Source organism: Strigops habroptila, chromosome 1 (genome assembly GCF_004027225.2).
Source record: "Strigops habroptila isolate Jane chromosome 1, bStrHab1.2.pri, whole genome shotgun sequence".
In the NCBI taxonomy this organism is placed as follows: domain Eukaryota; kingdom Metazoa; phylum Chordata; class Aves; order Psittaciformes; family Psittacidae; genus Strigops; species Strigops habroptila.
Window position 1 is genome coordinate 8,502,549 of NC_044277.2, and position 23,937 is coordinate 8,526,485.

General features: G+C 40.6%; 1 protein-coding gene across 3 annotated transcripts in view; it reads left to right on the plus strand.

The window, feature by feature from the left end:
• The window catches only part of KCNQ3 (potassium voltage-gated channel subfamily Q member 3), a 206,753-nt gene that overhangs the window by 153,274 nt on the left and 29,542 nt on the right, over nucleotides 1–23,937 (plus strand). For 2 of the 3 annotated variants that reach the window (XM_030502655.1, XM_030502646.2), the window contains 5 exons: nucleotides 16,618–16,708; nucleotides 18,137–18,263; nucleotides 20,016–20,188; nucleotides 22,080–22,235; nucleotides 23,544–23,654. In XM_030502655.1, coding sequence (XP_030358515.1) covers nucleotides 16,618–16,708; nucleotides 18,137–18,263; nucleotides 20,016–20,188; nucleotides 22,080–22,235; nucleotides 23,544–23,654 — 658 coding nt within the window. The remainder of the gene's footprint in view (nucleotides 1–16,617; nucleotides 16,709–18,136; nucleotides 18,264–20,015; nucleotides 20,189–22,079; nucleotides 22,236–23,543; nucleotides 23,655–23,937) is intronic. The other variant, XM_030502665.1, reaches the window with a different exon arrangement.

Sequence of the window (23,937 nt, forward strand, 5' to 3'; positions counted from 1 at the left end):
TACACCTCCCTTAATTAAAATTTTGTTAGTACAGTGGCTCCTTGATATTTCCAGGAGATATTGACCCTTTAGCCTGTGAAAATTTGTACTTCCTGAAGTCTTTCAGCTGAACTCTGGATTTGTACTGCATCCTGGGGTTAACTGTATGAGTTAGGTAAAGCAACATTATGTATGGTCTGCCACCACCCAGGAGAATTATGAAGATTAATTTATTGGGTTGTTATTAACAGGGTTCGAGTAGAAACCTCCTGATTGGAATGTTCACCTTAAGGGAAGCATAAACATTGCTCCCCTCTGCTGTTTTGAGTGTAGAATGTTTCAAAATTATGGGAATCATAAGAACACTGCAAGACCGCGCTGAGAGGCTGTACATGAAGTGACATCTCAGCTCCCTGTCTGCACACATAAATTACTGAGACCTAGTGCTTTAAGAATGCTTATAGACAGACATCAGACTGATACCAGAAAGTAAAAAAACCCCATAATTTTAAGAAATGTGATTAGAGTCAAGCAGATTCTTTGAATTATTTTATCTTGAATTGTGTGAACGATATCTCATAAGACAGGAAAGTGTAACTGTAAAGCTTCTGGCATATATTTGTGTGGGATGTCACTTGCTTACAATTTCAGTTCCTCCTTTAGGTTTTTCCCTTGTCATCAGCAGGCAAAATTCATAACATTGGGCAGGTTAGCTAAACTTCTGTCTCGTATTTGTCAGGCTGTGGAAAGCAGCAGGACATGCACCATACAGAGGTTTGGTAACTCTTCATCATCAGTAGAATTTAAGATAGTTTGACCATGGGCATGTAGAATAAATGCAATCATTTCATTTTGGCACCAGGCTATATGGAAAACAGTGGCTTTTTCTGAATGTAGACATGTCTGCTGACCATACATCATTCTTCTTCACTGTTCTTCCTTTCTACCATCACTACGTGCAAGACAGTAGAGATTTTACTCAATGATGGTGATGTGTCTCACCATAAATGTCTGCATTAAAACCAATAAGATTGCAGAGACTCCATAACACCGAGTGTTCATAAAGATGCCTGCCACTTTCTGGCTTTAAATAGTTTTCAGGTCCCCTTAGCAACTGGGTTTTGCATGTGCAACAAAATGTTTTTAATAAGTGATAATCATCAGACATTGATGCCCATGCTGAAGAGTTAACATTAATGTCCTCTTCATGCTGCAGCAGTTATTCAGAGATTTACTCACATTATATAATCAGATCGAACGATCTTCTTGCACGTTTCTCTTTAACATTTCCTTGAGGGTGAATGGAAGGATTTACTTAGGAAATAATTTGTTATTTATTTTTCCCTAAGATGGGTTTAGCTTTGAAACCAGCTACAGTTTAAAATCAGTGCTGCTATTGATGGAAAAATTTACTGCGTTAGTTTGCGGTGGTGTGCTATCCCACCAACCCATGAAATGATCCACACATTTCTTCTTTATTGAATCACTACATTCTAAATTAACATAAAGCCATTTTCCAGTCATGAATAGCTTTTTACAGCAGGCATTGGCCTCCTTCATTCTTAAGTCATGGTAAAGACTTCCATTATGTTGCCAGCCAATTTGATCCAGAACTTGATTTATCCAAAAATACCCCAAAACCTCCCATTTTCCTAACACTTTTCTTCCTCCAATTTAAGGTAAAAGATTCTTCATAGTCTTTGACTGTCAATTGCTTCCCAGAAAAATAACTGCAGCACTGTTTTTTTTTAAAGAAAGGATTAATGATGGCAGGGAGGAAAGAGAGGGATACAACTTCATATTCGCCTATCAATGGGCAAGGAAGCATCTGACGTTTTTAACCTTGACTTTGAAATGGCTTTGTAATTATGTCTTCTTAAGACAGTATGTTTGAAAGTTTGCTCATCAGTGGCTGAGTGGGAGAAGGAATCTTGTCATTCATGATGGCTGGTAACTCGTTTGCCAGATCAAAATTAAGAATAACCTTTCATCACCAGCTGTAGCACAGCCATCATCCTTTCTGCCTTCTCAGTGGGTACCAATGAGATTACAGTCAGTTTGCACATGACAAACCAAAAATAACCCCAGCAGTCTGTTAGAATTTTACTCCCCCAAAGGATTACATCCTAAGAAGCTCTGCAGCCTAGTGCACTTCAGCTGATCAATGGGAGGTGAATCATATGCTTTATTTTTTTTCAAAGTTTGCAAAAATCTCAATCAGAAAAGAATTGTGTTGTGAACAGGGAATGATGTATGGCATTGTAATATGCAGCACAGATTGCACAGTAAAGCTTTTGCAGGATTAAAGCCTCAGGCCATCAAAACTGCCATGGTAAAATTCAAAACTAATTCTTTATCCTAATAAAACCTTAGCTAAACCCTGACTGCTTCCAAGCCTTTCATTGTTCTGCACATTTTCTCCTATTCTGTACCTATCTGTCAGTTGGAAAGCAGATGAAACCACAGAATTAGCTAAAGGGCACCTCAATTTGCCATCTGTATTCCAAACTATTACAATGTAAAGGTTTTCTTTACATTTGTAAAATCCCTCTATAAATTACTCTTTAAGGCTTCTCTCATTCACCAGAGACTAGTTACCTATAACTGGTGAGGTAAAAATTCCTGAGCTGACAGCAGATAGACTGAAAAAAAAGGGGGGAAAAGAGAAAACATCAAAGAAAAATAATCAGTAGCTTTGAACATCTGGAGTTCAGTGCATAGGCACGGTATACATGGGGCTATCTTCCCTAAAGAGGGAAATTACCAGACGTCAGAAGTGCGTACATCATTGAAGCATGGAACTTTTTACATGAAAGTGTTTGGCTATGGGCTTTGCTGTCTGACTGTCACCATTTCTCTGTGCCTACTGTCTTTCATCACAGACCTGTTTCTTCTCTTCCTCTCTTGAGCTCATATTTTGAGCTCTGATCTTTCACTATTAAAGTCACTGAGAGTTTTGCCAGTAATTTCTGTAGGCATAAGATCAAGCTCTTACTTTTCTTTCATACTCTTTCTTAAGTTTCCCAAATGTTTCTTTCTAGGCTTCATTCCCCAAAGCACAGAAGTTCTTTATGTTTCTCTTTTTATTATTCTTTTTTCTTTGGCTAAAGAATAGAAACACTTCAGAAAAGCAGTGAATAATTTGATTTGTCAGATTTCTTCAAGCATTTTGGTAAATCCTCTTTAGGCTTGGGCTGATGATCAAGCTAGTTCAGATTTTCCAGCTCCTTGAAGTAGCAAACCAATGCATGTAGAATATTTAGGTGCTAGAAAACTGGATACACATGCGCATGCCCACTGCCCATGTACAAACCTGTCTGTACATAATTGGGTATTCATTTTAAAAATAATGAAGTTGTTCACATATAAGCCCTGTGAACTGATCCATGCAGTTAAAGCTGCTAAATTAAACCTCCCTGATTCCATAATGCTGGTTTACCGAACAGATGTATTCTGGAGTACTTCCCACTGGCATGATATCTACTGACTAGCTGCATATAAAGAGAGAAGAACACTCATGTAACACTGTCTATAAATATAGCAGCCAACATACACTCCGGAGATGTTGTAAGGGCTCCAAAGTTAAGTTTACTTTGAGGTTTTGTGCTTAAATCAGAACTAAAACTGTGCCGTAAAAGATGGTATAATGATTGAATGTATGTTCTAGATTTAACATCTTCACAGCCCTATTTAATTTCCTGTAATATTTTTAGTTCGCATGAAAAGATGTTCTCCCTATTCATCAAAAGGTATTTTAAACCTGACAAAGGGGGAAATGAAGCTACTGGTATCAGCTTCCTTTATTTAGCACTTTTCGCTTGGCACCCTGTGCTCTCACATCAGCTTCTTACCACTGTTCTGAGAACCAGGTAGAAGAGCTGGATCATTTAAAGTGTAGGAAGTGTAGGAAGATGGAGTAAGAAGACAGGTGTACATCTTTTTGTGTTCATTTCAATGGCCTGTCCACTGCATGTGCTGGAGTTACAACCTCTCTTGCAGCTCCGTGCTGGAGGGGTCAGGGGCCTGACTATGAAGGTAGGGTTCTCTGTTTCATTGGAGAAAGCTACAAGGACCAACAGCTTCAGTTACATGCAGCCATGGAAAGTGAAGTATTTTTGCCAGATGGTATCAGAGACTATCCACTTATGCCTTGCTTTCAGCAGAACAACGACAAAGTCACCCCTATGATGAGCCTGAGGCATTTTAAAAAAACAATGCCTATACTAAAGACCAAGCATCTCAACTGTAACGTACATGAGGAAGAATGAGAATGTAATTATTTCCTGCTATAGCAAAGTAATTCTCAGATAAGCCTAAGAAATGGGCAATGCCTTATGTTCTGGAGAAAAGAAAAGAAAATATCCGGGCCTAAGGCAATACTCACTGCCAGAGCAACGTGAAGATATATCCCTTCCTGATGCCAAATCTGGTGCTTGGCTTAATTCAGACTGTGGAAGTAAGATACACAAAGTGTGTCATCGTGTGCATCAAAGACTTTCTGGATTGTAATGACACTTCTTTCAAGCTGTCATTACTTTCCTTAAATGGTGGCCTCTGTATATGTACTGCATTCAAGAAACAAAAAGAACGACTATGGAACAAGTTTCGTTGGGATGTGGAAACACCTGAGCTAGCTTTAACCAGGCTACAGTGATAATGGAAACAGATTAACTGTGAAAGCATAGGACTTTGTGCTGTCAGATTAATTCACCACATTTATAAATTGGTTCTCAGCATGGAAGATTAACCCATTCTACTTCAGCTACATTTGCCTTAATGCCCTACGTAGCTTCATTAGTTCTAACGCTTTCATACTAAAACGTCTTCAAATTAAGGTCAAGGTACTACAAGTAACAGTAATAGTATGGCTCACTGTTTGGCCAGACCTGGATCTCCAGCTTTGGGATAAGGTTGTTAGGATGTATGTACAGAAACTTGTTCTCAGGGACTACAGATAATCTTTTACTAACCTGGATTGTAATTCCACTGCAAAGCAAAAAACCTACAGTGATGTCAATACAAAGTTGTGGTGCTTAGTGGAGACTGGGAAACAGATTCATGTGTCCATGAACTCCCCCCAAACCCAATATTTTCTATTGCTAAGGTGCCAAGACCCAGCCTATAAGGCTGGGGGCAAGGTAGAACTAAGGTTATCCGAATCTGTCCAGGTTGTTATTTCAAATTTTTCCGTTGCCACTGTGCACCAAGGGATGAAAAATTCTCCTAAAAGCTTCAGTGTTTGTTCTTCTTTAGTTGAAATATCCCTGAGAGCAGCACTAGCCCGAAGCAGCAGTAGACAGTTAACCCAGGACAACTTTGTCATACCCCTTCACTCGATGCTGGTTCTCCTGAATGCTGGTGGGTGGATTGCCACAAGCTTCAGTCTTGACATCTCTCCAAGGTCTTATATGCATTTGTATTCTAGTGGTCATTCAAATTCCTCAGCCAAGAAACCTCTGTATCAACCTGTTAGTTTTGTCCTCACTGTAGAGGCCACGAGACACTGAAATTGACCAAATAACATGTAGGATTTGAGAGGTTACCTGCTCTTCCTTCATTTTGGAGTTTCCTCACCAAGCAAGCAAGTTAGTGCAAGGCATGGAGGAGATTGAATGCCATCATGTAGGTGGACTGGACTAATGGGAAGGGAGGACCTGAGAGGGCAGGCAGAAGCATCCAAGCCATACTGATGCATGCTGACTCTAAAAAGTCATTAAGATATAAGAACTTGTAACTCCTAAAATGTTTTATGCTACATACTTATGAAATAAATGTGATCTAGATTTTTATATGTGCAAATCCTAGAAAATATATCTATACTTAATTTGTTCCTAGCTGTAAGTGGGGAATAAAGAAAACTCATGCATGCAAAAAATTTCTGACCTGATGCACTGATATTATGATCTATTAGGAACATTAGCTGAAGCAATTGTTAGTGTGAACCCAATTTAGCTTACTCTACCATAAAAGCATGTAGAATGAAACCAATAACCCCCAAATTCAATTTGGTTTTAGCCGTTGCTTCTTGTTTCTTCTTTTATCATCTGTCTCTTGAAGTTTGGTTCTGTGGGGCATCAACTAACTGATAGGGACTGCTACTAAATCAGCCTATGAGGTCATTGCTGGATCTGATGCCTGCAATAAAAACCCTGCTTTTGAGCTGATAATGGAAAGGTTAATGCTGTAATAAAGGAAGAATAGACAGACATGTGCATTTTACTCCCAGCTCTGTAAAGTAGGAAACTAATAAAAGCTGTGCTAGAAATAACATAAACAAATACATGAAGAAAGAAAACCCAACCAACTTTCAAGAACTGAGAAAAAAATTATATATGACAGTATCCTCCAGCATAAAGAATTTCAACATGTTAAAAAATGACAGTAAAAATAAAGCTGATATCAGTTTCAGCACTGGAGCAAGGTAGAAAGATGCAGCTGAATGTACAAGATAACTGCTATATTATTAACTTCTGTTGTCCAGGTCCAAGGGAAAAGCTGCTCCAGTTTTTGTCCACAGTGTGGTATGTCTTGTATAAGAAGAATGACTCAAAATTCCCTGCAAAAAATATTTAGGCTTGAAAGATTTCACATGCTTTTGTACCCTTCTGTCTTGTGAAGGAAAGAACACAGTGAGCCATGGTAGAGGAAGTACAAGTTTACCCAAGAGTCTAAAGCATGAAATATTTCTTAGCCTGCCCCATAATTCAGGCAGAATTTAATTACATGGTTTCTATTATGGGTGTGTTGAATCATTTGTGTTAGATAAACAACATCCATAGCCACATTACAGCTGTTCAGCGTACACTTAAAGTGGGCACCTTGAGATACATCTAATAACCTTACAAGCAAGCTGAGTGTAAACATGTACGTGTTTTAAAAATGTCACAATGACTGAAATAGCACTGGTAATTTAATGGGAAGTATTCACCATGAAACCCTTTCAAATTTTGGTTTTGTGAGTAATTAACTTTGCCATTAGACTTACCACAGCACCCTCAGAATTCAAGTACCTTGAAAACTAATAGCTACCAGGCCTGATATTTTTACTGGCTGAGGTGGGATTGCAGTACCTGGTTTCTTCAACTTTTCTCTAAGTGTAATATTACCTTCATAGGAGAAACTAAGCTTTTGTCCTTTAGAAACTATTACTTTAGTAGTTGTCTTGGCTGTGGAAAACAATAGAATGCATGTAACCTCAAGGGTAAAAATGATGGGGGAAGATATTTCTAAGAACATCTCATTATTAATTTTGGCTTCATCTCATGTTTTTCCAATATTCAGTGTGGCAAATATTTAAGTGTCAAACATATTATGTGTGGTTGTCATGGTTTAACCCCAGCCGGGAACTCATCCCTATACAGCTGCTCATTCACTTTTCCCCAGTGGGATGGAAGAGAGAACCAGAAGGGTAAGTGAGAAGACTCATGAGTTGAGGTAAAGACAGTTTGATAGGTAAAGCAAAAGCCATACACAAGCAAAGCAAAAGAAGGGATTAATTCACCAGTTGCATCACAAACAGTTGTTCAGCCATCTCCAGGACAGCAGGGCTCCACCACACGCAACGGTGACTTGGGAAGACAAACACCATCACTTCTAACATCTCCCTTCTCTTCCTTCTTCTTCCCCCAGCTTTAAATACTGAGCATGACACCATATGGTATGGAATATCCTTTTGGTCAATTGGGGTCAATTCTGACTGTTTCCTCTCCCAACTTCTTGTGCGCCCCCAGCCTACAGATTTTACTCTTCCCTCTTACAGATTCATTATTATATTGAGATTCCAGATGCTCTCTGCATTGATGCCACAACAGAAGAAGGTGGCAAAGCTTGAATTAGGAATAGGAATTCCTGTTCCCATGGATGTTAGGTAAGAATAGGAAAATTTTGCCAAGGCTGTGTCCAATACTCCTGTTACAGAGCACTTTCCTTCAGTAAAACCAGCTGCTTCGTTTAGAAGGGAACCAAAGATTCATATTCTTTGAAGATACAAGCATGTGCCTTCATGTCCCAGTAAAGCTGCTTAGCACAGGCTTAACTTCTTTTCTAGACTGTACCCTGCATGCAGAACTTCTCATTACTGCAAATTGGGGTTTATTTTTCTAGATGTACTTACATATGCTGAATTCTGTGCCATTTCAAATTCCTTACTCAACTAGAGCTTTTTCTTCAAAGAAACACAAATAAAAATATTCGCTTCCATATTGCCATTTTTTTCCCGAAGGTTTGATAGAATTGTCTTTGTTTGAAACTGTCAGGTTAAACAGGGATAATGTAGTGATATTAACGAGTCAGTTGAGCAAAGGGCCATCTTGCACTGTGTTGAGAAGCATTGTTGCAGATGCTGGTGAAACACTTCAGGAAGAATATTGGGCAGGTCTGGAGAAGGCTGATAACCTCCTCCAAAGACTTCAACTTCAGACTCCAAAGGAAATATCACATGCTTACAGATGATCATTCTGAATTTTGAATGCTGATTAATTGTTTATGGTAATGAAAAGCAGCAGAAATACTTTAAAACAGCATTACATTTACATAGGTACAAATACCACGTGCTATTGTTATTGTTTAGTTGTGTAAATCAGAGTTCTGAGGAACGATGACCTCTAAATTGCTTATCCAAAGTGCACCTTCTAGGAGGACGTGATTCATTTGCCATGCTAACACAAGACATAATTTACTAATGAATGAGAATTGGAGGTGAAAAAGGAGGACATATAACTTATCAGCACTATATGCTTCAGTTGTTCCCATGTCGGCCTTAGCAGCTGTGTTAGCACCATGGGTCTGCTGCCCACTGGAGAGCTGCAGAGCCTTCAGTGCTTTTTCCTGTGGAGGTGCAGATCCTGTAGAAATTCCACATGACAGCCTCTTTGCTGAATCACTTTATAGTTATTGACATACTCACATTGGTTTAAAGAGGGGTTGTTGAAAAAACACTATTATGAAGGGATTTGTCTCTAAGCGATTGATCATCACCTCTTGTTTCTATCCAGACCACATATCTTGTCATGTGTTAAACCATCAAGGTAGCAGCTGGCACTTTAGTGTTGAAATCCACTTTTTTACCCTCTACTCTCGTTCGAATAAATTGTTAAAAAAAATCTTCCCACTGTTCATATAGAGCTATGAAAGAGGAGAAGAGAAGCCCTCAAACATACTTTGAAAGGTAGGCGTTGAAGGGCATTAAGACCTGTGGCAGTAGTTTGATTGATGTGCAGCTGAGTTACATGGAGTGTAACTTCTTTTCTACACTGTGAGAAAGTGCATGGCAGTGAGCATTCGGCCAGCTGGAGAAGGTGTGACTAGGAGATCATGCTGCTCAGGCTGACATCTAAAAGTCATTTTCATCCACGTGACACTGTGTTCAGCACCAGGACTCTGGTAATACTCTTAATTAGTGTAATGGAGCCATCTCCACCAGAAAGGATCTTTATATACTCTAAATCCACTTTACTTCTTTATGGGTTTGATGAAGGCTGCACATTGACTGCTGTATTTCAGGCTAACTTTCAAATGTCCTACATATTTGTTTCACAAATTTTATCAGAAACTGATAAAAACTGTCTTAAAGTTTACCTTCAAACGGCTTCACACAAGTTAGTTAAAATCCTTTAGAGAATGTCCTGTTAGAAGCATTTCTGAAACTCATTTGATCTGCAGTTATTGCAGTTAAGGCTGCTGGATAATGCAGTTTGGCTCTGTGCTGTATGGGCCCACCATGTTTCATAGTCATGTGTCTCAATTCCATTAGCAGCATGCTGCCAGCCAGAGATAAGCCCATGGACAGGCATACTAGTCGGGACAGATAACAGCCCCAGACAATAGTTCAGTCCAGTGTCATTCACTTAATATGAAAACAGAATTTAAAGCTACTAACAGAGCAACTCAGAATATTTAGTTGCAACAGTCAGAAGCTTTTCCATCCTTATTCAAGCTACAGGAGGACAAGAGACTTATAACTCTGGTAGCTAGTGCTGTCATTGCCTCTCCTTTGCTTTTGCAATCTGTCTCCAGTCACCCATGTGATAAGATGTCTAAGCCTCTTCTTGTAACCTATGTACGCTTAGCCTTTCAGAGCATCTTTAAAATTTGTCTCAGAGACAAAATGGAAATAGGATCTTAGTGGATGACTCTTGTCTTCCAAGCTGAGAAAAATCAGACAGGGAAAAGTAGTACCATAGGCTATTTTGCACTCTCATGCCAGCAAACCTGGGAAATGTGTCAGGCCATTCTTCTGAAATGTCTGTCCTCTGGAGCAGAAAATCCAGGTTGATGGTGTTCATGCTGTTTGACATTGCTGACCTAAAATACTTTGTACAAGTATACCAGACTCCCTAAGGAAACTGGCAATGGTGGTACTCAGGACACTGAGCAAAAAGGGTTTTGGAGTGGACCTGAAGAAAAAGCAAGTAAAGGAGGCCTTAACTAGGCTTTTGGCTGGTACATGGAGGATAGGAACTGTCCAATTTCAAAGCTGTTCTTTTGCACTTAAATGCCCTGCTGTGAAGCATAGCTTTCCTTTCCCAGATCTCACTTTTTAAAAGCTTTCCAAACTTAGGGAAACAGCACTGAAGCCATTTAGAGGCACTCCAGCCAATGAGAACTCAAGGTCATCAACAACCTGGCATGAGTTAGCATTTAAGCTTTTCTGGCTCAGCTTCCTACTGTGAGAGGGACAATGTCTCTCACTTCTGTCACCAACGCACTGGTGCCATTCAGGGCTACAACTTCATCACCTGCTAGATCAGCTGTTATGCCAGTGACACTAGGCATCTTTAGGGGATATTTCCTTGCTTCCTAGGGTTTCCTCCAGCATCTTGTGGAGGATCTTGCTCTGTCTCTGCCATTGCAGCAGAGCAAAAGTGCATTTCAGCTTACCGAGCATGGCATTTGTATCCTGTCCTTGCCGTATGATGGCATTGGGCCAGGGGTGGTGTGTGTACCCAGTGGAATCTGTGGACGCAGAGAAAGAGGAACCTTTGAGCATCCCTACTTGCAGCACTTGCCACTTTTCCCCTTCTCCTTCAGGACCTCCACTGAGTTTCTCAGTGTCCTTCCCTGCTGCACACTGCACATTTGTAGCCTCACAAAATGTCTGGATTTTTCCTGCCACCCTTATGTCCAAAAGTATCTGTAAGAGTAGCTGGCCTATTGCTTGGAAGAGAAGAGATGCATGAATCTAAATATTAAACAGTGAATATTCCCAAGCCTGTGAAAGTCAGGAGTGCATTCCCTTCTCTCTGAAGAGCTGTTCTCAAATATTTGCTAATGTCTTGTTTTTTCTAGTGTAAAAAATCCCAACTCAAAACTCTCATTAGCAACTATAAACCGATCAGTGCAAGATACTGCAGATGTTCTGTGAAAACTGAAGTTTGGATGCAAAGAAAATGATGGTGGGTAAGAATATAGAGCAACTGAAAAAACTGTGAGAAAAGACGTGTTCTCAATCCTTATGGATAAAAGCCAATAGTGGAAGAAAATAAGGTTGTTCCAATATGAAATTCAGGAAACTGTGTGGGAATCATGGTTTTAGAACCATATTGCTTTGGGAACCCTAAACCAAAATTTAGCAAAACACTGCCAGGTTTTCCAAATATAATCTTAGAGAATTCCATTAGCATTTGACAGGTTGCAGAACATAATGAAACTAGAGCACAAGTTTTAAGGGAAAACAACAAAGGACCAAATGAAGAAAGCAGTAAATTCTAAGAGTCATAAGAACATTTGGAGACAGAGGAAATTCCAGCTTACAAGAAATGGCATTGCAGATGTGAGAGCAAACAGAAGTTATGAACTGCCCACTGGAGGGGATTTCTTACCAGTAACTGAGCAAAAGGCCTTCCTGCCCAGAATCTGGATTATTGTTTCGTAAGCAGGATCCTCGACCACATGTGATACCTAAATTAACAGCAAGGGATTTCAGAGAAATCTGGGCATGTAAGAAGTGGGCTGGTATAGCTGGTAGGGTAATTCTTTAAGTAGTAAAAATATATAAACATTATTAAAAGCTGTTGTTTGTAATTTAACAGAAACAGGGCTGAACATACAGCGTTATTTACACAATAAACATCTCCATAGGAGCTAGTCAGTAGAGTTTGTCCTTACAGTTATAGAGAAGTTGTCTCTGTAGTTGCTTGTGACCAGCTTGAACTATCTACTTTAAAACAACATCAGTTGTACACTAGAAGCACACAATCCTCTCTATTAATAATGTGTAAACCTAATTGAGACTTAACATTTTATCACACAGCACAAAAATTTCCCAGCATGATGCCAGATGCAAATCTTGTTTGGCCTGCCTATGATGTACCTAGTCCTCGTAGCAGCTTCAAAAGGACTGCTATATTTTGGAATAGATTATAGACAAATTGCTATGTGATCGACTCCTAAAACTCTGAAAAAAGAGGTGTTGAACAGGATACATAATGAGCACATCTCTATAGAAAAAATATAAAAGTTCTCAGCTAGATCTGCATTGCATTGGCTTCAAATTAAAGTGGATATAGAAGAAAAACTCAGAAGAATGTGAAATATTAAAAGAAATCAAAATTTATCAAACAAAACAGACTGCGGTGATCATCCAAGAAACATTACATTCATGGTCTAGCATAGTCATAAATGACTGCCTCTTTCCTGGAAAAAATATGTATATTTTTGGAATACTGTCTTTAGTACACCAAAATAGTACAATTAGAAAATATGAGTATTAAACATGTGATTTCCAACAAGAAGAACATGTATTTACTAGAATAGCAAATTAGTTGTGATAATGACAAAAGAGCACTGCAATTTGGTGATCTGAAACTTATACATACAACAAATTCATCTGGATTTTAGGTATAATACTACAAACAGGTACAGTGTAATGGGCTGTGAAAAAAATACGTAAATGATAGCAAGAATTGTTCAAAAAAGTGAATAACCAAATTCAGAACCTCATTTGGCATATCTGATTTACAGTCTTGGAGTCTGGACTGCCACCTGCTGAAACACTGTTCAATAGGAGGCTTAGCTTAACAGAACTTAATTTTTAAGACTAAACCTTAACTTTTACCCTATTTCTTTCCTCTAACCCTTGGTGCTGTATGTCCCATGGTTAGTATCCTTATAACTATGAGCAAATTTCAGACTTTCTCCCTTTCAGTACCTTGATTCCCGAGACCAATGTTAGTCTCCCCTCTGCTCACCCTATGTCATTTCAGTAGTTTCTTTCCTTGTGCTTTGCCTGTTCAGATTTTACAACCAAGCTCAACCACTGGACCCACATTACTGCCTCTGAAAAATGAAATTAGACAATATTTACTCAGTAACTGTCATGCAAGTTGGAGTCTTTATATTTGCAAGACCACAATATGGGCATAGGTGGTACATATACCCATAATATGGACGTAAGCAGCAAAGGTGAATCTTGTTGTCATCTTTGCTGAGCAAGGGAGATTGGTGAAAAGAACATGACTTTTGTGTAGCTTCTTCCATAGAGAGAGGACACAAGAAGACTTGCAGGCTTCATAAACACCAAGATCCAAACCAGAAGAGGCTGCAGGGAAATTGGTGGGTTGCATGGTATCAATGGAGATTAAAATTCATGAAGTGCTTTGAACCACGGTCGTCATTTCAGATGCTAAGGGAGAATTGCTGAGATGTGATTTGATTAACTTGCAGTGGGTGTTTATCCTTCTGAAACAGTGCAGTAGGAGGAGAGACGATCCTTCCAAGATGGATTGCGGTTATGTGTCCCAGCATAGCCTTTTCATCCCTGCACACCCCAGAACACTGCAGGAAGGAGCAGAAGCCTGCTCTGAGGTCTGTTTGCTTTTTGGGACTGAGGTTCCTGCTGAGCAATTGCACCCCCAAGGCACTATTCTGGGCTGCATTCATGCAATTCCTGCACCTAGGGGTCCAGACCATATTCCTTGTTGGGATTTGCCCTCAAAATTTTTCCTGGTGACTTGAGATCTCCAGTCTCATGCTCTCACCCTATTTTTACTGAGGATTTGTGCTTCATGATCTGATGTTTTCATGGGTGGGCTCTCACTTGGAGCAGTGGGGCTTGCAGCATGGGCTGTGCCTCGCGGATCAACAAGCAGCACCCCTTGATCCATTACTGCCAGGATTTGAAGCTTTTAGTGACCGAGGAAAAGCCTTTTCACCACTGTGAGACTTCTTTTCTTGCATACCAAATGCATAGGTGCGATCAGTGAGATCACTTGAACATCACCTGCATTGAGTTTGTTTCATGGGGAAGGATAACAGGAGCGAGAGCTGCATCTCCTTGCTCTATGGAGCACCGATACCCTCTAGTGGTAAAACCTCAGGCATTTTTAGGCAAAAGACGACGACTTCACTACTAACTCATTTTCTGTCTTCCTTTTGGACAAAAATCTGCACATCATCTTTAATTGACAGTGCTCTTCTGTTGAATGACATCGTAAATTCACACCTTTAGTTGAAGAGGCGGATGATGTAATTTCCTTGGACTATTTCAGTGTATTTCACCTTTCATTAAATCACATAAATGGTAGATGTGAGCAGATGGGTGACTGAATTTTCATGTGTAGAAAGAAATGGCTGCAATGGAAAACATCAAGTAGCAGCAGCTCAAGGCTTTAAATGGAGAATTAGTGATGGTATCACTGTAATGGCTGTAATGTGGCAGGTCATTGCTGGTTTATAGCTAATCAAAGGAATCATGTTGTCTTGGTCCAGTTCTCACTACTTTGGTTGTGGAGGTGCAGGGCAGCTAGATCATGGGTCTTGGGAAGTGGTTGAGCCACTGACTTCATAATTGCAAGCTGGAGAGAGCAATGTATGTTGTGACAAAGCAAGCTTGAGGGCATGGCAGGAACATCACAGAATTGCTATGTGAACTGATGAATATCTTGATCAGGGGACTGTGGTTATAGGTAGATGACAAAAAGTACACTCTGGGCCCAAGGCTCTTTCCTATCAACCACATAACCCATGTTCTAGAGCATGGCGGGTGAGTGGGAAAATGTGAAACTTGTCAAAGAAATCCAGAATTATTTAGCATGACCAAACACATTTATTTCTGTTCTAATCTTTCTCGAAATGGCTGATCTGAAATTTTCCTGACATAAGAAGCTTCAGTCTGAAAAACTGATGTTAGGAAATCCACAGCAAAGTAATCCTTCAGAGTCTGATGTGAAATGTTTCACTGTTGCCTATTCCTTGCATGGAAGGTGCCAATTAGTGCTGTTTGGAGGAAATTCCCCCCCAAAAGGCAGCAAAAGCTGTCTGAAGCTCACCTCTCTCCTCTCATTCCAGCTGCAAAAATGTTGGAAATTCTCAGAACACACTCCCTCAGCCCTAGTTTTCCTCATACATAAAGGAAACAAAAACCCAAGACAGGTTAGAGGACATGTTTGAGCTGAGACAGTTGCTCACTGTCGCCACACTGTAGGCTGTGGACTCTTCTCATTTCACCCAGTGAAACACAGTGGAGCTTTATTCAGCAAGAAATAAATCACACTTTAGGATTCAGATTGAAATTCAAAGCAGGTATTACACGTGAAACACAGTTTGATTTTTAACAAGCTTTTTTCCCTGGATGATTTCAGTACCTAATGCCTATCACTTCTTTGATGTACTCTAGCCATGAAACCAGGGATCCAGAGCTTTTATGGAGACATCCTTCCAATTTATTCACTAAACTCTGAAACATTTCCATGGCCACCTGCCCCTCTGTTCCTGCAGATCAGATTTTGAGAGCACATTAAAATGCCTGTGACCTGGGTACATGAAGTACCAGAATATGAGCTCCCCCCACTCTGTCTCACAGTAATCACATGTGAGACTCCCTTGACTTTTCTTACTACTTTATGTATAAAAGATTTTGAATAGCTGAATCCTGGGGATAGTTTTACAAAGCAGATCAACATGACTTTAGATTGGACTGAATTGGATTTACCAGCAGTGGGAGTTAAATTTTCAGTCAAGTCTCTGTTCTGGAGCCTCAGAGGCAGACAATAGCACAGGGGCAGTGATTTATCATGCACTGTGTTTACTGGAGAACAGAATTTCACCCTCTCTATTGTTTCTTTTTCAAACCTTTTTAACCTTTTCATCTTTTCATATGCATAGAAATGAGTCAAAAAAGAGAAGGAAAAAAGAAATACAGTGCAGTTTTCAACGGAGGGTTTTTCCTGGTGCTGTATTGTAGTGAAGCGTTTAGTGTTTCTCAGGTCTCAGGACATGCCAAGTAGATTCATTGCACTGTCACTGCAGTGCCATTTTCTCAAGCACACAGCACATCAGCTTGGTGAGCATTACAGTCCTTTGCCCGTATGTATATAAATATATATATGTTTATACATATATAGAATCCCTTCCTAAAATGTGGTATCACCCACTTCCTTCCTGAAGAATGCAAACAAGTTACTTAACGCATTTTGGTACCGGGACCATTCTGAATTAGGATCTTGTCATGATTTCCTGACTACCAGCCCCACCCTGTCCAGGTTGAGAACCCTTAATCTTCATGAGTGCCCACCTGACTGGTCACCAATAGGAAGTAGCCATCCCCTGAAGGTCTCTACCCAGGATTTTACAGACAGTATCTCCAATGCCAGTACAGAGAGAGGTAACAATGCTGTGGTTTTCCCTTTTAATTCATTCCAGGTTTCTGATTGTCTTGGGGTGTTTGATCCTAGCTGTCCTGACAACTTTCAAGGAGTATGAAACTGTTTCGGGAGACTGGCTCCTCTTGCTGGTAAGTAGAGTGCGGGCATTGCATCACCCTGGTAATGTCCTTGAATTGAAATCAGCCTCATCAGCAGTGATGGAAACTTACTCCCAGCTCTGCATGCAATAAGATTTCTTCTGCTGGTCCTGGGGCAATGACTGGACACTTATATATTGGATAGTTCCTGGTCCGTTGTCAACACTGACTGAGTAAAAAGGAAGTGTGGAGAGAGGAAAAATACTGAGACTTTTAAATAATGGCTTTTCAGCATTTGCCTAACAATTCTGCCATCAAAGTATCAGTAAATTTCCTATTGACCATGCCAGAGCACACTTGAAAACTCACTTTTTTTTTGATCTTTCAACAATTTCAATTCATTCTGTAATATTCTACCAATTCCAGCATTTCTTTGGAGGAAGGTCATCAGAATTGGACTCATGCTTGTGCCCAATAGCAACATGACTGAAATTGTTGCAGGCAGTGCCTCTGATGACTGTCCATGAAAATGTATTTGCAGCAAATATGTTCATTACTATGTGTGTTTCCACCATGCTTGTTTTATAAGTGCTGGAGTTCATGCTCAAGACTGTATTTCTGTAGGCATCCCATTTGTCAGAAGAAGAAAAAAACTCACTGAGTATAAACATGATGTGTTAATCATTTTATGAAAATGACCCTAACAAAAAACTTCCTCTACTCCCATTCAGCATCATCAAATAGAGAGCATAATGCCTCACTTAACCTGGCCTTGTAGAAGAGCATCCCTAGAGAAACTGTACAGCAAGCGTAGCTCCAGGACCTCAATTTCCATTTCCCCTTGTACCCCCAGAGACATGTAGATCCGAGCAAGAACTAAATGCCAAAAGGAATGAAAGGTGAATTCCCCTCTCATGTTCCATCTCAAAAAGCACCTATGTGAAAACACTCTCATCCCCTAGGGAATGTGAAACTCGATTTTGGTCTCTGTTACCCTGCTTAGACCCATCTTTTCACATTTGAAAAGGCCTGAGGTTATTTTTCCTTCTCCTCTGGTTACTTTTATGTAGTTAGCAGCAGTTTTCAAAAGTGCCTAGCAGCTGTGGGTATGAGCATCAGGAAAAATCCCCTTTTCCTCCTTGCCAGGTATTCACAGAAAGGAAAAGAGTGGAAAAGTAACTGTGTGCCCCATGCTGCCCTTGGCCCATCTTTGCTGAGCACTCCAGAGAAGCTCTCTTCTCCCCTTTCCCTCTCCATGCTTAGAAGAGTTCTTGAGCAAGGTGGAAAATCCCGTTCTTCCATGCACCAGAAATTTAAAGGAATCATATATACCTTCAATTTGTCTCTGTCTCTCACATACACACCCCACCAGTTTGATCTTGAACTAGCACCTCACCGGTTTCATTCAGCTGTATCATGTCCAGAATTACTGCTAAACTTGCTATGAGTCTGACATTGTAGCTTGTGTCTTTGATACAGGAAACTTTTGCCATTTTCATCTTTGGAGCAGAGTTTGCCTTAAGAATCTGGGCTGCTGGGTGTTGTTGTCGCTACAAAGGATGGAGGGGGAGACTGAAATTTGCCAGGAAGCCTTTGTGTATGCTGGGTAAGCACATGCTTTCAGCTACTGTTTTCCTTTATGTCCTTTTCATTCTAAGCCAGTTGGGGTGGGTGGCAGTCCCAGGGAACTAGGGAATAGCAGTGCAAAGAGCACCGAAATCAGATCTTCCCTTTGTGCTAGGAAGCTGTGTCATCTTGGAGTAGTTATTTGAAGTACTCCACAATAGCAGTTCATTTGAGGGACACTTGGGTAGCTGAGGAGTGAGGAAAAATGGATTCTTCTGCCCTTTAAACACATTTCCTTGTTCTGAGTCCCACTGCAATTTTCTTAAGCTCATCCCCAAATATACCGTCTGCCTTCAGTTTCAAACCACTTCAGATCCCAACCTTATGCTACCTTCCCCAGCCCTCTTTCGTATTCAGATGTGGTGTTTTACCTTTGTAATGTTGGTCTGCCTTTACAAACAAGTATCTTTGTGATTGCACCCATATTATCTTTCAGGCTTGGAAGGCACTGCCTGTAAGTATCCATAAAACTACTCATTATACATGTTTGAATCTCTTCCTAAAACTCCCTATTCTATCCACAAGCCAGCCAGCCAGCACTAAGGAGCCTGTTCTGCCCTGAGCACCTGTCATGCACATCCACATTCGTTCATTGTTTCCAGGACTCCCCCATTTGTTTTGATGCTCTTCAGGCCAAGCACTTGCTTTTTGTTCTTTATTTGTAGGCACATAGCACTCTGGGGAGCCATAGGAATACTTGTCACTCTCTTCCCTCTCCCTTCTTTTGGTCATCTTATGGGTCTAAATGGTAGACAAAATTGGAACAAATTTTCCTTGTGCATCTGTGTTTTCTTCAATTTAGTAATGCTGCTTTGGGTGCTACTGTTGTATAAATACTTTTTATGCTTCTAATAGCATTGTGAAGGCAATAGAGATGGTGTTAGCAAGTGCGATTGATACCATCTCGTGCCTTCTCATTAAAGTGTCATCTCACTTCTGAGAATGAATCTTCATTGATATCTGAGTTGAAAACAGAAAAGATTCTGGATTTATTAATATCATCTCTTGGTTGTTATTGGCACAAGTTTGTTCTGAGAATGACTGAAAGTGAATAAATCTGAAATCCACCCAGTGCCGCTCATTTTGGCTTAAAATAGGATATGAAGAATATTTAAAGACTGAGTGCCCGGAGAAGGTTTGAAGCCTTTTGGTACCATTTTTTCTTGCATATGTACAGGATCAAAAAGCAGGGGGCAAACAAGGAAAAGAAAGGAAAAGAAATAAACCGAGAAGCAGCAATGCAATTTGCATTTCAAACCTCTTCAGTTGATCAGCAAATTGGCCCTATGAGCCTTACAAAGAATAGTAGTAGTGGCTTTGAGATTTTAATGGGAAAACTCAGCCAAAAGAACAAAGTACTAGATGCACTATCAAAACATGAATTTCTCATCTGCTGACCTGTTCACTGTGGTGTTCCTGTGGGACAGATGAATCTAAGGCTGTTTTTCTGACAGCATCAGGACACTGTTTTCTGTCAGCATCCCTAAATGAGTTGAGACAGTGTCTCAAGTCCAGTGCATGGATCTGTAAACAGATTACAAGGCTTTCTGGAGGGTTCTGTGCATGATGCCGACTGTGTGGCAGGTGCAGATATCTGTTTAATTGGCAAGAGAAAGCATTTTCAGGCAGCTTTAAAATTTGCCTAGGGAAATCTGCAGCACAACCAGATGGGATTAAGAAGCAGGTGATGGGGCCACTTTTGTTGGCAGGCTTTGTTCTTTTTGCCTTGCAGATATCTTTGTTCTGATTGCTTCAGTGCCAGTGGTTGCGGTTGGGAACCAGGGCAATGTTCTGGCCACATCTCTCAGAAGCCTCCGCTTCCTTCAGATCCTACGGATGCTCCGAATGGATAGGCGGGGCGGCACATGGAAACTTTTAGGATCGGCCATTTGTGCACATAGCAAAGTAAGTGATAAGCTTGTAGGGTTCAGCTGTGGTTTGGGGGAGAGACATTAAAGGGAAAGAGAGAAGATGCACAGGTACAGCAGGGTCTTGGTATTATGTCTGGTACTTCAAGCAATAGATTTGTTCTTTCAGCTTTATTCCCTCCTCCACTCTCTGAACCATTTCTGCCCCCTGTGTTATCCTTCTATACTCAACAGTGGTGCTGGGAAATTATGAAAGAGCATTCATTCCCACAGTCATTACAACAAGAATTTTGCCGTTACACTGAATGAGAGCAAGGACATCCCTTTAACAGTGAAGCATGTTGAAATGTCTGACAGAAATGCCTCTGTAGTTGCAATATATTTGTAGTGGCTTCTCAGGCTTGTCTGATCAACAGATGGAGCAGGACTCTGAAGGGATGAAAAGAGGCTGGTTAGCAGAAATGTAGTGTCAGAGGGAGCCACTGGTATAATTTGTCTTTGGAAGCGCGGGTCAGACAATACAAAGATGCACACAGTGTGAACCCAGACAGACAATATTTCTAAAATCATCTTCTCTCGGTCTAACTTGATGCTATACTCAGACACATCCTGTCTCGCACCAGACAGATACATTGTGTTCTGGTATTTTCACCAAACATTATTACAAGTTAAGAGCTATCTGCATAAAAATCCTCTAGATGAGATTTCTCATCTGCACAGGGTGTAGGAAAATTGCATATCCTCTGTGCTCCCTACTGCTTTTTCTTACCCGTGAATGACATTCCTGACATTTTAGGGTGTTTTGAAGATTAAAATGCCAGCTGGCACAGCATAATTAGACTTTGCTTCTTTGTAGTGGCTGATAGGGATACCCAACCCAGCTTCAAATCATACCAACTTCTGTTTCTTCCCCATATAAACTTGCTACAAGGCAGGTGGCACATAAACACTTATGTCAAAAATGTTTCTTAGGAAACTCAGATAATGGAAGAAGTCTGTGTGCCAGAGGCATTGCTTAGAATTTGTTTAAAGCTTCACTGGAGACACTAAAGAAACAAGGTTAGCCACCAAATATCCTGCTGTGGCTGCACACCAGAAACTACCAGTTTCTGGTTGGCTTCTCTTAAGACTCAATTATGAAATTCTCAACTACAGCTTTATTTTATTTCATTTCATTTTATTTAATTTAATTTTATTTTGTTTTAATTTATTTTATTTTATTTTATTTTATTTCAATGCAGTTCTCAGAAAATGAAAGGAAGTCGAACATTGACTTTTTACCCACTTTTGAAGACCTTCACCAAAAACATTTCTGCTTTGTTTCAGACATTGCTGGGATTTTGAGTTATTGCATCTTCCACCTCAGTGGGTTTAGCCACACGCTCTACTTTAGTCACTGTCTCTAAACTAAGGAAGCTCAGGGGTTTTTTCACACAGATGATTTTCAAGGTCTGTTCTTATTGCATTAATTCATGGTGAAAATTAAATTCATGGTGAAACCTGCTTTGGTGCTTCCTGCAGCCTTGGCTCTCTGGAAGTAGGGATTGGGCAGAGCTCTTGATTTGCTTGCCAAGACTGATCAAGCCTAAGGACAGCCAGAATGAGAAAAGTCAAGGTCAGGGACAGAGCCCTGCAGCACCCTGCATCATGGATGCAGCTAAGCCCTTAACCCAACTTTATGCAGGACTATAACTACAGATTGCGCCAAGCTGTTCACAAGGAACATGCCATGTACGGGCTAATTCTTGTAAATCTCGGCATTATTTCCCAGTAAATGCTGAGCTGGGCTGGTCATGGGCTGTGACCAAGCAACAGCAACAGCTCTGTTGTTATCAGCTTCATGCTTCTCTTCTCCTGATGTTTACTCTGCCTCAGTGGGTATTGAGGCTGTTTTCAGCCCCTCCATTGTCCATCTGTTTCTTTTGCAGGAGCTTATCACTGCTTGGTACATCGGGTTCCTGACACTCATCCTATCCTCGTTTCTTGTTTATCTGGTTGAAAAAGATGTTCCTGAAAAGGATGCTAATGGGGTGGAGATGAAGGAAGAGTTCGAAACTTACGCAGATGCACTGTGGTGGGGGCTGGTAAGTGACTCCAAAAATACCTTGTCTAAAAACTTCATATCCAAGAAGAGATAAAATATTGATGTTAGGGATCACAGTAGTGCTGCTATTTTGGGGTGAGAGGCATGTTACTGGTATAACATTATCAGAGTAGGGATGTCCCTACAACCAATTAGCAGAACTTATAATACTGTTGATTTTCCCTTAAAGGCCCTTAGGTGCTTAAACCTCCTTCAGAAACCAGTCTCTGCTGATTTCTGGGAAACTACTCTTTTAGAGGGGTGTCTTTTGACTGCACTGGTAGAACATATGCCTGCGGGAAACCTAGCTCTCGTGACAGTATCCTGCCTGTGAGAGCTACATCTCTCAGAAAATGGCAAAACCAATGGACTGTTCTGTTGCGCTAGCAAAGTGTATCAAAGGCTTAGGCAGCATTGGTAGACACTCAAGGAAGTTTGGTCTATAAAGAACCAGTGACTGAGGATGTCTCTGGATTCAGATACAGGAAATAGAAAAATGTTTCTGGAAAGGATAACTCAACAATTCTCTTGTGTCTTAACATGCATACCCCAAAAATCACCCAGGGTATGGCATTGGTGGTAGAATACTGAGCAAGAGGGACCTTTAATACATCTGTTCTTGCCTCTTCAGCTGAAGAGAGGAGTATTGGTTTTCACCGCTGCTCATTTGATCACAAAATATTCCTGCCACCTGATAGACAGTATTCATGCTGCTTTGCTACCAATAGTTAGGGGAGTCCATAACATGCTGGGACTAAACTTCAGTAGCATGTTTTTTATTTGATGTAGTTCGCTCATAAATCGCAAGATCCCTCCCACCAATATTAACCAAAAGATCCCAAATATTGCATAGAACACCTGGATATTTTCATATCCTTTCATATTCAGGACATTTAGGTAGAGTCTCACTGGTGTGAAAAGGTACACAGTTGGAAATGAGCAATCATAGGGGAAAGAAGTAAGTTTTCAAAACTTACTTGCAAGTTATTAACTGGCAAGCCCCATTCCTAACTGTGCTCTGATGGTGGGCAGGGAACTCACTCCACATGGAATGTCACATGGAGTTCCTTTTCAGCAAATGCATTCTAGAGAGGGAGCTGCTTTGAGACTAAATCCATTCTCCCTATTGCAATACCTCTGGACGATGATGCCATTAAAATAATTGGTTGGCCCATCATCAACTTCCTGCTTGAGGAGGCTGCATGAGTACCCACAGAGCTAAATGAGCTATGCAGGTTTCATGGTGACATTTAAAGCAGAGCTGTTGCTTTGTTTTTCTTATGGAAAGTCCTGGTCATTCTGCCCACAGATCACCCTTGCTACAATTGGGTATGGCGACAAGACCCCCAAAACATGGGAGGGACGGCTGATTGCAGCTACTTTCTCTCTCATTGGAGTGTCTTTCTTTGCTCTTCCTGCAGTAAGTATCTTCCCCATCCTCTGTTAGCTGCAGCCCGCTGCTGTACACTTGCAATATGAAGGTAATCAAAACTGCCAGTGGGATCAAAATCCCTTTTTAAGATGTGATTCAGACACTTGAGCTGGTCTAGATCAGTAAATTAAACTCCTTTCTTCCCAACTTTGCATACAGCCTATTGGAATATGATACACCAATACTCCTTGAACCATGTGTGGGCATTGTCTGAGACAGTGCTACTTGGCACAAGACAAAATTGATCCAGCAAGTGAACAGCCTGGGCAGT